The 13,494-nt window shown below is 38.9% G+C and overlaps 1 protein-coding gene across 9 annotated transcripts in view; it reads left to right on the forward strand.

The window, feature by feature from the left end:
- The window catches only part of itsn1 (intersectin 1 (SH3 domain protein)), a 68,497-nt gene that overhangs the window by 28,764 nt on the left and 26,239 nt on the right, over nucleotides 1-13,494 (forward strand). For 2 of the 9 annotated variants that reach the window (XM_055204602.2, XM_073861155.1), the window contains exons 13-22: nucleotides 1,067-1,216; nucleotides 1,396-1,536; nucleotides 1,634-1,721; nucleotides 4,011-4,150; nucleotides 6,374-6,460; nucleotides 6,824-6,907; nucleotides 10,209-10,318; nucleotides 10,421-10,626; nucleotides 10,716-10,837; nucleotides 11,724-11,738. In XM_055204602.2, the coding sequence (XP_055060577.2) occupies nucleotides 1,067-1,216; nucleotides 1,396-1,536; nucleotides 1,634-1,721; nucleotides 4,011-4,150; nucleotides 6,374-6,460; nucleotides 6,824-6,907; nucleotides 10,209-10,318; nucleotides 10,421-10,626; nucleotides 10,716-10,837; nucleotides 11,724-11,738 (1,143 nt within the window). The remainder of the gene's footprint in view (nucleotides 1-1,066; nucleotides 1,217-1,395; nucleotides 1,537-1,633; nucleotides 1,722-4,010; nucleotides 4,151-6,373; nucleotides 6,461-6,823; nucleotides 6,908-10,208; nucleotides 10,319-10,420; nucleotides 10,627-10,715; nucleotides 10,838-11,723; nucleotides 11,739-13,494) is intronic. The other 7 variants (XM_055204603.2, XM_055204605.2, XM_055204606.2 and 4 more) reach the window with 7 other exon arrangements.

Here is a 13,494-nt window from a genome sequence, read left to right on the forward strand (position 1 = left end):
TCAGATTTCTTTAGTCAATCAGATTATTTTGATTGAACACAAGACATTCATTATTCAACAATCATTTTTAATAAAAATACAAACTGGCCATTTCTGCTTATTGCCCGTTCCGAAAAGCCTTGTGTTTTTGGAAGCATGTTACTGCAGTTATTGTCTATGGTAGTTGATACAAATAAGCATGATGGAGGTAACTTGTTTAACCCAGAATGCTTTGTTTACAAGGACGTTTTTGGTTCAGCTTTCCTTGCACTAAAATTATCGGGTGATTCTCATGAAATCCAGAATTAGAGGGGGTCCAGCATCAGATTTTTTTAAAAAGCCTTTGAAGCCAATTTTTGTTTTTTGCACATATAAGATTTAGGTCTGCATTTACTATAATCATTATTTTTAGAGGATTTAAAAAATATTTCCTATAGAATTATTTAAATTTTTTAGATTATCATTATCAAAAATTATCATTACCGCAACATGATATTACATTAAATATATGCATTTACAAACTCATGTTTCAGTAATGAGAACTAAAAAGTTGTCTAGGTACTATGACGAACAAAATTTTAATTTTTATCTGGAAAGAAAAAATAAGAACTGCTTACCTGGTAGCCATCCCTTCCAAAAATTATTTTTTTAAACAATAATTGAAAATTGTTGTGGAGGATGAGAATTTTTTTCTTGAACACATTTATATTCCTTATCATTGTCTCTTAGATTTACCAATGATCATTAAATACCACATGTTTCTTTACTGTAAATGTTTATAGTATAACATGCACTGAAGCTTTTTATTTTTTAGATATTTTAATTATAAATATTTCCATGTCAAAAAACCCAAATCCAGTCATGGACACATTGCGGTAATGAAAATTTTCCCCTTAAATGTGGAAAAAACAACAAACTTGCTTTGTATGATGTCATGTGCAAAATAGAACATGAAGAGATGTTTGTAACTATATGTTTATTATTTTGATACTCTTACTTTGTATTTACTTTTTTTATCAAAATGTTTCATGACACCTCGTAAGTCTAATTTCGCGAAAATCACCCAATCGTAATTTTGATTTTAAAGGCTGCTAAACGGGAGTTGGAGCGTCAGCGGCAGTTAGAATGGGAGCGGACGCGCAGACAAGAGTTGCTCACCCAGAGAAACCGGGAGCAGGAGAACATCGTCCTGCTTAAAGCCCGCAAGAAAACGCTGGAATTTGAACTGGAGGCTCTGGTACGAGTTTCCCACCTCACAAACTGACCTCTTATTCTTATTAGCTTGATTTGTTTTTAATATAAAGGTTTATATAAACATGGTCATATTTCAGAAGTAATATAACCTGAGACTGTATCAAATAATACTGAAAGGTGTTGCTGATGCTGAATTGGATAGCATCTCTTCTCTTTTTGTAGAATGATAAAAAGTCTCAGTTGGAGGGTAAACTGCAGGACATCCGTTTCCGTCTCTCGACTCAGAGACACGAGATCGAGAGCACCAATAAGACGCGAGAGCTGCGCATCGCTGAGATCACCAGCCTGCAACAGCAGCTGCAGGTTTGTGTTTCTCATACACATTCTCATTGAGATATTATCTGTAAGTTGAGTACCTAAATGTTTTCTCTTTCTCATTCTGTTATTGCGTGTCTTTCAGGAGTCTCAGCAGTGGTTGAGTCGGTTGATTCCTGATAAACAATGTCTGAATGACCAGCTGAAGCAGGTTCAGCAGAACAGTCTGCACAGTAAGACACATTTCCTTACCACTGCTTTAGATATCCACCAGTGGTTTTAAGATTTGCAAGAATCTGCACTGCATCTAACTGAACTGCATCTAGATATTGTGACATGCAAGATTATGTATAAATGGACCCCAAGGGTGCACTATCTGGGGTTTTGTGTTTTGTCCTTATTTGTTATTGCTTCAGTGGGTTACTGGGATAAGTCGCTGAGATTAAAGTAGACAATCAGCCTATCATGCCTATGTTTTGCAAAGAGCTTGAAATTAAGGACACACAACTTAAGGTGTGTTTAAAGTCCTTGCCCTCAACGCACCCACAAAGCGTTTATTAATGCTTAAAAACACAAATGAATCACTGTTATTGGTATAGCTGACAGGTGCTTGCAGGTTTGTATTGCAGCTTTCACAATTTCACAAAACAACGTGCAAAGAAAAACTGTAAGCAAGCCAAACTACAGTTTAACTTTTCACAGTTGCCTAAATCATTAGGTTTAAGCTTTACTCTGTAAAAGTTTGGTTTTACCAAATATGCGACACTGGACCACAAAACCAGTCATAAGGGTACATTTTTTGATATTGAGATCATCATCTGCATTTGAAAGCTGAATAAATAAGCTTTCCATTGTTGAATGGTTTGTTAGGACAGGACAATAGTTGGCTGAGATACTATTGGAAAATCTGGAATCTGAAAGTGCAAAAAATCCTTTTAAAGTTTTCCAAATAAATTCATTAGCAAATGCATCCACTAAAAAAAAGTTTTGATATATTTACGGTAGGAAATGTACAAAATATCTTAATGGAACATGATCTTTATGCCAAAAATCATTGATATATTATGTAAAAGAAAAATCGATAATTTTGACCCATACAATGTATTGTTGGCTTTTGCTTCAAATATGCCTGCCCTGTGCTACTTAAAGGTGACATATCAGGGCTTAACATAAGGGATGGCCCGGGGCAAGCATGAGAGATTTTCGGGCCAGTAAAAAGTAGTGTCACTTGCCCAAACGGTATAAAAAATTATTTACGTTGAGCCCTGCATATCATAAAAATCTGACTTTTTCCATGTTTAACTGCTATAATTGGGTCCTCAGTGCATCTATTAACCTAGAAAATGTGAAAAAGATCAACCCAGTAACTTAGTTTTGGTAAACCATTATCTGCAAGCATGTGAAAAAATAGGTAATTGAAATTTGGCTATCCTTGTGATGTCATAAGGGGATAATACCTCCCCTTGATCTGCACTTTCCAACCACGGCACTGCCATTTAGTGCAGAGATCAGCTCATTTGCATTTTAAAGGAAACACCCAAAAACTGCACATTTTTGCTCACACCTACAAAGTGTCAATTTTATCATGGTATAATAAATTATCTATATGGTATTTTGAGTTAAAACTTTGCATATGTACTCTATTGACACCAAAGAGTTATTTTACATCTTAAAAAAGTGAAATGTCGCCTTAAAGACTAGCTTTGTGGTCCAGGGTCACATAAGATTGTGACTTGGGGTCAAGATATTTCTATATATTTATTTAATGATCATAAGCTGGAGGTCAAGATTATATGTTGACTGTGTATACACCTTATTTTCAAACGTGGAAGTAAGTGATGTGACGTATTCCGATATTTTTTTGTGCGAGACGATCGTTTCAATAGCTGGCCGGTTAACCTTTCCCTGTGATGGTTTAAAATGTCACGACTGTCCCTCTGGTGTGAGGTTTTTTAAAACGGCAATTTTAATTGAGTTTTTATGGCGGCACATCAAGCTTCACACGGTCCGAAGCAGCCTCTTTCTCATTCGACACATTGTAAGTTATATGAACAAACCATAATAAACATATTAAACTATTACATGTATTCAGTATTGTTTTTGTTTTATAGAAATATTACATTGCTTCTTACGCACTAGATGGAGATCCTTGCGTCATACACAATATACGTCATTGCACATGTGCAGAGCGTCCCACGTTCAGTTATCAATCAGATTAAGTGTTTACATGTCCTTTTGAGTGGATTACAAAAGGTATAAACCACCCTACTTAAGCCGATTAGATTTTTAATCGGTTTGGCTCTTTTATTCTGATTGAGATATTTACATGGAGCATTTTCATTCTGATTGAACATTTAAACCGATTACAATTGTCAGTGTAAATGCAGCTAGTTTAAGTGAAGATGCCCTACATGCATGCAGATTGGTTAATTTAGTTTATTTTTTTATTTTATATAGCGCTTTCACAATTGTTTAATTGATCTATAATATAATCTATAATTGTGTTTATCTTTGCTGTGTAGGAGACTCTCTGTCCGGTCTTCAGAGAGCTATAGAAATGAAAGAGTCAACCAAACAGCAGCTAAAAGAACAGCTGGACACTGTGGAGAAGGAGACGCGCTCCAAACTACTTGAGATAGATGCGTTCAACACACAGCTGAAGGTACTGAATCCACGAAGTGTCCAAACTCACAAAGGCGGCTTTAGGGTTTCATCTACGATGCTTTTTACTTTGGTTTTTTTCTTAATTGGTTTCACTTTTTCTTTTTTTTTTTTATTTTGTATGAAAGAGAAAATAATAGAGACAGTAAAGTGAGCTTTCTGCTTTTTATTAGTGAATTTCGAGACATTATTGGCTTTCTATACATAGGTACTCACAGGGTCCGAAATTAACATCTGCTAAATATTAGTAAAATAAGTTTGTTTTGGCGAGTTCATCATACTACGTTGATTGGCTCTTATTCTCACCTTCCACCAAACACATGTATTTATTTAATAAAAAATGAATCACAAACTTTTTTCCAATTAATGAATGTTTTATATTATAGCTGTACAACTACATTTTGACACATTACTGTGCATTGACACTGCCACTGGCAAGAGCGTCAAAGAGGCCGGAAGTCATTAATTTTCAATAAGAGCCAGCGGTGCGCCGAGGATAGTTGAAATTAGCTCAACTCTATGGTAATGAGCTATGACGCGGTTTGGCGTCCAGCAACCAATCCGCTTGAGAGGATTCCAGAGAATTCATTTGTGCGTCAGCGTCTACTACACTTTTTTCTATAGCGTCTTTGGCAGGGCAGCCAGAGTTTTTTTTAACATTCTCGCCGGCGGCAGTGTGAACGTACAGTTCCGTATGTCCTGTTTAGGCCAACAGCTGCTTTTTCGCTGTTGTCTCTTTCAAAAAGGTTGTTGGGAGGCGTTCCAAATTCTGTTTGTCATAATCAGATGAGTATGCCGACTTCATTAACTGATATGAGAGACCAATGATTTAAACTCCACTGCTTTACTCTCATTGGTATTCGGTCCCAGAATTTGCTTATGATTTGATTTGTTGCATCGCTGGGCACGCCCACTTCCTGTCACCAATGGTCACTGTCACTCGTGTCGCTGGGGGTCGCCAAGCTTACATTGAAATGAATGACATCATGTCACTGCTAGTCGTTGGCGGTCTGAAAGGGGCCATTGAAACAGAAATATGGGGAACATAATCATGATTCCTGTTATTGCGACAGGTTTAATTGAGATGCTATGCGTACATGACACGTCACCGGCTGTCTAATAAACTAACACTGGAGAAAGTGCGTACAGTTCAGGGTTGCCCGCAGAAAATTTGTTAGTTAAGGTTGGGCGGGGCTGGGGGCCGTGGCAATCAAAGGGACGGGACGTACGCGTTATGATGATAATTAAAATATTTTTATTTAAAACACTCAAATAAAACTTAATTATGAAGAAACTATGACAGAAAATGAACACATACTAGATTTTTAATGAATTAAATGTTTTACCTCTAACGGTAATAGCTGCGTGATGAAGTTAAACTAAATGGTTAATAAACAAAAACTAAAGCTGATGTTGTAGAACGTCTGGCGAACGATGATAGATAGCACAAAAACTGTAAAAACAGATTATTTCCCACTATTAACTACATTATCTTAAAGGAGTGTAACTACTGTAGCATGTAAATAATGCTCATAAATTACTTGAGCAAGAGCGCTCAACAATTATATCGAATCAACAGGCACGTGAAACCTAGTTAGCAGGTTGCTCAAACAACAAAATCACCTGCTAACTTACTTTAAATTTGCAAGAACTATAAACTAATACAATAACAGGCTTAAATAAACCCAAAATAAGTCCACTTACAGTTCTCATGGACACAAGTTTTTTCAACTGGCTATCCTCCAGACATGACGGACCACGTCTTGTGAAGCCCTCGCTCGCGATGTAAAGCGCGCTCGCGCTATTTTCTGAGATGCACTTGACGGCCTTTTTTGCAGCAATTTTTTTTTTTGAACGACCTAGTTAAGGCGGTAGGGTTTCCCAGCTTAGGCGGGCCACCCGAACTGTAAAGTGCTGCGGGAAACCCTGCAGTTTACATGCATAAATACAGTTTACTCCCAATTGGCAGGTATACCAGAACCTGCAGAATGTTAAGTTTGGACCCTGAATACATGCAATATAAACCAATTGGACACAAATAAGACGCATAACTCTTTGTATCTGCCTACTGCTTACTCTCTTACCTTGTCTTCCTCACCTTCCTCATCCTCCACTCATCCTGACGACCCCTTCCTGTCCCATCCACCGTGTTTATACGGCTTGGCTGGCCCTCTTTGTTCTGGCTTATCCGTGTTCCCCTGCTTCACCCTTCGTGGTGGTACAGTCTTTGGGACTGTTCTATCAGACCCATGCTGCCAAGATGGAGAACCTGCAATCAGAGCTACTATTTGAAGAGCAGAGGGGGCTACAGGTAGACGACACGAAATTGCTTTTGGGTTACCCCTCCAGAAAACTACCACCACCAGACTAAAACCCCCTACTCACCACACTGTGCTCTCTGCTGCCCTTTACGAGGGAAAGTTAGAGTAGCACGCTTACAGTTGTGTCTCATCTTTGACTGTTTTCCTTTACTAAACTATGAGCCTTTAGAAAGCCTGTAGCTTACAATGTTAAAAAAAGGAAAGAATTGGCTTCACTATTCTGCTTGGGTTCAAAGGCCGTCTGCTCCGTACTCTGCATTGTGTAGAGCTAAACTCACAATCATGATGATAATGATGGGTGGTGGTTTGAACTTTGACCCCTCACCGTTTGGGTCGCTTTGTGTTTTTTACAGTCAGGGAGCTCTGTGGACGAGGTGCTGTTGGACTGTCTCACAGCACTGCTGGCCTGTTTGAAGCATATAGACTTCTACTTCCAGGTCATCCCTACCTCTCCCCCGTGACCTTTGTTTTTACCCTCAACGTGCACTGTTGCCCTCTGTCTCACTGCATCTACTCGAGCTTCCTTTGTGAAGCTCATCAAAGGCAGCGCTGTACCTATTACAAACCTTCTTGTGACGGTTGCAATCTATTCCCTGTTTTTGCACTGATCTAAGACTAGTTTGGCTGTTTGTCTTTCAGCGTGTCTACACTGGAAACATCAAAACTATGTCACCTCGGCATAAACGCAGCCAAGGGCGGTCAACAGCCAATTGGCTGTACAAGTAAACTTAAATGTTTAATTTATCTCTTATTTCACAGAAAAATATGTTGGTATAAACCCAGACTTTGTATTGGCTATAGACGGTTTTATCAGACGCACATGCGGTGACGCGATTACGCAATCGTTCGGAACTTTACTGCCAGTTTCTGTTTGTTGACTAGTTTCTAAACGGAACTCTTGAACAAATACTTCGTCGAAATAACAAATGTTTTGGTATCCTGGGTAATCTACGTGTTGTTTATTTAGCTTGTTATATAAAAAAACTACTTTAAAAGGACTTTGTGGTTATTTTTTCTTAGCGGCGTTTAATGGAAGTTACGTGTGTTCCACGAAAGCTGCTTGTTTATGTTGTTACTGCTGAAACCGTCTATTGTATTATAATGCTGCATGCACACCGCCAGCGACTATGTCTCTTTCAATGAGGCAGTTGGGAGGTGTTCCTAACTCTGGTTGTCCTAGTAACAACTAAAAACAAATTAGTAAACATTTTTGCACACTGTAGTCCGAAAATTTTGTATGCGTTTATTCATTTTAGTAGTTATCCTAAAAAAGTCGCACACTGTATCCAATGCGTATTAATTAATCTGTAGCGAAAAAATCGCAAAACAATACAACGTATTTTTTTAAAGTTCAAAAAATTTAGACGAACATTTTAGACTCAATGTGCTTAACGGTTCTCTCAGTAAATGAGAAAGACGGACAACGTTAACTTCACTGCTTCACTCTCATTGGTAGTCGCTCCCGAAGGTCGCCCGTCATTTGCATAACGTTAAACCGTTCTCAAATATTGTGTAGCTGGACACACCCACTTCCTGTCACCAGCGGTCACTGTCACTCGTGTTCCTGGAAGACGTCAAGCTACTTTTTTTAAATGAACAAGATTGCGTTGTTCTGCCGTTTCTAGTCACTGGCGGTGTGCACACAGCAAGAAAAACAATTGTAAGCATTATGTTAGTGTTGCTAAAACGTACATACAATTCAAAACAAAAAATGATTAGAAAAATAAACCATGATAGTAGAACCACATCACAAGGACCAAATGTATTGAAAAATTAAAAATGATAAATTTCTGATTTTTGTAAAGATTGCGTAGTATGCGGTGTTTTAGAAATATGGGTGGGGCGTCCGTCATCTGATTGTTGCAAACATGTCCAGTGTAGACACTATGTTATGTTAAGGCCTCTGAAAATTAAAAGCAGGTCTTAGATCAGTGTAATCAACGCATAAGGTTGATTGTGCTGCTTTCCCTTCAAGCCATATGCTGTACTGCCAGTTGATTCAGGAAGCAATCTACGGCAAGTCAATGAAGCTAACTACTCTATGCATTAATCTGGACATAATTGGTTTATCTTTTCTTATATTATTTCAGAATTTTTTGCTAAATAGTTATTTAATTATTTTCTTTTACGGGAGACTTTTATTACAGGGATTCAACTAATTTTTTTGTGTGTGTGTAGTTTTTCATTTTATATCTGACCCGAGTTTTAAAAGGAATAAAATTGTTCCCAGGGAGAACTAGTGGTGCCCATAACAGCATATTTTAAACAGATGAGACAGACTCGGATTTATGTTTGTACCTCAAAGAAAGTTCAGAAACGTTCATCTAGCTGTATCTTTACCCATAACCTGTTCATTTACATTATCATTTTTATGTTTAAACATGCACAGGTAGTTTATATACAGTAGGTCTTACATTTACATTGTGTGACTTCTCAAGCATATTAAAAACTGCATGTCTAGTGAAAACTTAACATTTACTCCCTCTTACACTGCTTTGGTGTGTATTTGTATTTTAAATCCTCTATATCTTTCTAGAATCTGCCTCTTTTACCAAACCGCTTGCAGTGATTTCTTGAATGCTATACTAGGCTAATATTTTGCTTTTGTGACATTCAACATAGAACAGAAATGTTGTTTTAATCATTTCCCACACTGACAAACTGATGCCAGAGAAGAAGCTACTGTATATCAACAAAACAAGTACTTTTATGCTCAAATTTATTCTTGCAGTAGAATTTATTTTCGAAACGGAAAAATGAAATTAGAAATTTCTCAACCACATTTTGACGGTTGTTTCTGCTTATCTTGATTTCTCTGTGTTGCCTGTCAAACTCGCTGCTTTAGTGATTCATGTGAGGTTACCCAGTAGGCATTGCAGCTTGGCATCATTAACATAATCGCTGTGTGGTTTTCGCCTTGTGCTTTGCAATTGTACAATTTTAGCATAATGATTTACTTAAAATACATAAGCTTTGTTACGTGTCTGATATAACTGGTTTAGGTACTTGTCTTTTATACTCAAAGGAAGGCTGTAAATTAATAGTCGATCATGCACAAAGTGTATTTGTGCTATAGCATAAGAAAAAGTGGCTTATAGCTTTTATATGTTTAGTAATAATATATGTAGTAATTTAAATATAAAATAATTTGAAGTATCACAAACTATCAAGTAGTCTAGAATTAAGACCATACATTCGGGATTTCCGTAGGGCTTTTAAACAATTAATCGTATACAAAGTTAAAGTTTGTGTTTGCATAATATATGTGCACATTACGTTTATATAAATGCACAAACATTCATGTATATACTTAAAAAACATCAAGTCAAGGGTGTATTGACAAACATAATGTGTCTAAAAACAAAATGATTTTTCAGAAAATAGTGGTTTTCATCTTGTCACTTTCTTGGTATAGAAAACAAATTTTTACCTAAATTAGTCAAAATGGATTTATTGCATTTTGGAACTGAGCTCTTCATATATACACAGTACACACACATAAATTATGCAGACTTTTATTTTGTATTCGATTAATCGTTTAACAGCCCTATTTTCATGGTTACATATAAATTGTATTATGCGTGCCACACAAAGGTGAAAATTTAAACAATTTTTCAGATAATGCTTGCAGGGAACACCTGTGAATATCACAATGTGAGAGATAGTGCTAGCAGAACAAGCCCCATTACCCCCTATACTCCCCTTACCTGTCCTCCTCTGTCCCATCATGCATTGCAGGAGTTGAGAGAAATCCACAACAAACAGCAGAGGCAGAAACAAAAGGACCTGGAGGCTGACATCACCCAACCATCACATGATAGGACATCCACGGAATTACAAGAGTCCAGGTAATTTGTTCTCTGACAGTCCTTGTGATGCTATCAAAGCATAGCGATGAATTTGCGTCATTCGAACATCCACAGGATGCTTCAGGCTCTTTTTTCCTCCAGGTTGTCGGGGCCAGACGAGGGCCTGTCACCGGCGTGGAGAGATGGTGGTTTGAGGAAAGTTCCCACTCCTCCCTCGTCTCATGCTTGGATGAGTCGAGTCAGTGAAGAGGAGAACCATAGCAAAGCCGACATCCAGGAGAACCTCTCCAAGCTTTTTACACAGCAGACACAACCAGGAAAGGTCCCGTCACCCTGGTCTATGGCAGGTGAGAGGAGATAAAAATCCTAACAGTTTGTGGAGTAGTGCTTACACCTAATAGCATAAATCCTCATAACTGTGTTTTGTGTGTTGTAGAGAAGCTCCCGGTGTCTGGTTTTAACCAGGACAAGGTAAAAGTGGTCTACTACAGAGCGCTGTACCCATTCGACGCCCGTAGTCACGATGAGATCACCATTCATCCAGGAGATATAGTGATGGTAAGACATTTGTTTGTTTATATGAGCAGATTAAATGTGGCCGCACATCCAGGTTATCTGTTTTTAAAGAGCACCTATTGTACGATTCACGTTTTTACATTTCCTTTGGTGTGTAAGTGTGTATTAGTAAATGTTAATGATATGCAAAAGGTACATACCCCAATCCTCTCCAACGTAAATCTCTTTTCTTGGACTACAACAAACACACGGATTGTAGGCAACAGTTTACTTCCTGGGATTGGTGATGTAGTAAAGACAGACATTATCATTATTCCTCCTGCTTGGACTTGCAGCCTGCAAATTAACTCCTGTTAGCATTGCATTGTGACCGAATCTTTCAAACATGGTAAGGAGCTTCACATTTCCGGCTGACGTCTGAGGTAATCAGGCCAATCACAACGTACAGATTAGGGACACAGAGCTTATCAAATCCGTGCTCTTCAGGAAGAGAGTGAAATCTGGAGCTATAAAAATGTACGGTATGTGGAAAATAAGGTGTTTTTTAACCATAAACCATGCGAACACATTGTATTATACCAAATACACAAATTAACGTTTTTAGCAATGAAATGGGTGCTCTTTAAAGCGTTTTTAATACAGAAGTATGCATGTTAGCATTTCCTACTATTATTTTGCTTATTCAATATTTATTAATTATGTTAATAATTAAATTGCTGAAATAACTTGATCTTTCACAATCAGATTAACCAATGCAAAAACATGATCGCTTTAAATTAATTTAAACGTTTCAGTCTATGCGTGCGTGCGTGTGTGTGTGTGCGTGTTTGTTTTCTAATGTGTGTTTGCTATATAGTGTGTATATGTGTGTGAGCACACAGTTACTGACCTTTGGCCCTGCCTCTGTCCTCTTTTGCTCTTCCTAAAGGTGAAGGGGGAGTGGGTAAGTTTTCTACCCCCTCATCCACTCACCCTTTCAGCACTCGATCTAGTCTCGGTTGTAAACATACTCTGCCACCTCTAAAATTAGGTGTAAAAAATAAATAATGTAGTATTATTACACAGCATAGAGTTTAGTCAACATTGAAAAGCTTTATTTAAAGTGGCAGTGTTTGTTTCTAGATCATCTTCTTTGTTCACTGTATTATTTGTTTGTCACAGGGTTAAGATCGACCCCATACAGAGATCACATGTGGCTTTTCAGGGTATCGACATCATAACATGCGACTGTAGGGGTGGACGATATGCTGGTAGAAACCGGTCAAATGTATTATTGTGAGAAGTCTAATCTTTGTGTGATATATGTAGGGATTGGTATCATTAAGATTTTAATGGTATTACTACTATTACCTATACTGTTTATCGATCTAAAAACAAATTGGGAATTAACATTTGCTTTATCAGTCCTTCCAGAAAAAAAAGTTTTTTGTGATTGTTGAGAGCAAAAATCCTTGATCTTGCGGCACGTTTTCTTAAAAAAATGCGATGGAATATGCGGGAACTTGCAAAAACTGCAGGAACTTGCAAAAACTTTTTACAGCTTTTCAATGATGTTCACGTCACATAATCACGTCACTTCATAACGTTTCCATGGCAACAGGGGACATGGCTGCGTTTGTGTGAAGTAAATGCAAAGTTTTTCAACTTTCTGCTAAGATATATGTGATTTTTGCTGCGAACATTCAGGGATTATGAAATCATGCAAGCACCGCATATTTTACGCACGGAAATCTGCAATTTATGCTGCGAAAGTGCGTCGTATTTGAAAAAATACGGCCCCCGCATAAATATGCGAACTTTGACTGATTATGCGTTAAATCATGCGATCGCATAATCACGTTTTTCTGTAGGGACTGCTTTATTAGTTGTGGGAACAAGCATTGTCAGCATCAACTCTTGTGAAGTGTACTAATTACGAACAGCGTCTTGCTGGTGTGTGTCTCTGTGTCTATTCGCACATGTGTGTGCTGTAGCAGCAAAGACACAAGCGCGCGAGGGACAGACAAGCGCGCGAGGGACAGACAAGCGCGCGAGGGACAGACAAGCGCGCGAGGGACAGACTAGCGCGCGAGGGACAGACAAGCGCGCGAGGGACAGACAAGCGCGCGAGGGACAGACAAGCGCGCGAGGGACAGACAAGCGCGCGAGGGACAGACAAGCGCGCGAGGGACAGACAAGCGCGCGAGGGACAGACAAGCGCGCGAGGGACAGACAAGCGCGCGAGGGACAGACAAGCGCGCGAGGGACAGACAAGCGCGCGAGGGACAGACAAGCGCGCGAGGGACAGACAAGCGCGCGAGGGACAGACAAGCGCGCGAGGGACAGACAAGCGCGCGAGGGACAGACAAGCGCGCGAGGGACAGACAAGCGCGCGAGGGACAGACAAGCGCGCGAGGGACAGACAAGCGCGCGAGGGACAGACAAGCGCGCGAGGGACAGACAAGCGCGCGAGGGACCGACAAGCGCGCGAGGGACAGACAAGCGCGCGAGGGACAGACAAGCGCGCGAGGGACACGCTCTGCTGGTTTGGGGAAATGAATGAAGTCAAAAACGAATTTCTTAATATTATTGCAAATTAGAAACAGTTTGTGGGATAAAATGTACATGATAAGGTTAATGTAACAATAACATGCACACATTTTTTTCTGAGTTCCAACAGCAGAACCAAAAAGGGCAGAGCTTATAGATACTTCTGTCGT

Source organism: Misgurnus anguillicaudatus, chromosome 3 (assembly GCF_027580225.2).
Source record: "Misgurnus anguillicaudatus chromosome 3, ASM2758022v2, whole genome shotgun sequence".
Lineage (NCBI taxonomy): Eukaryota > Metazoa > Chordata > Actinopteri > Cypriniformes > Cobitidae > Misgurnus > Misgurnus anguillicaudatus.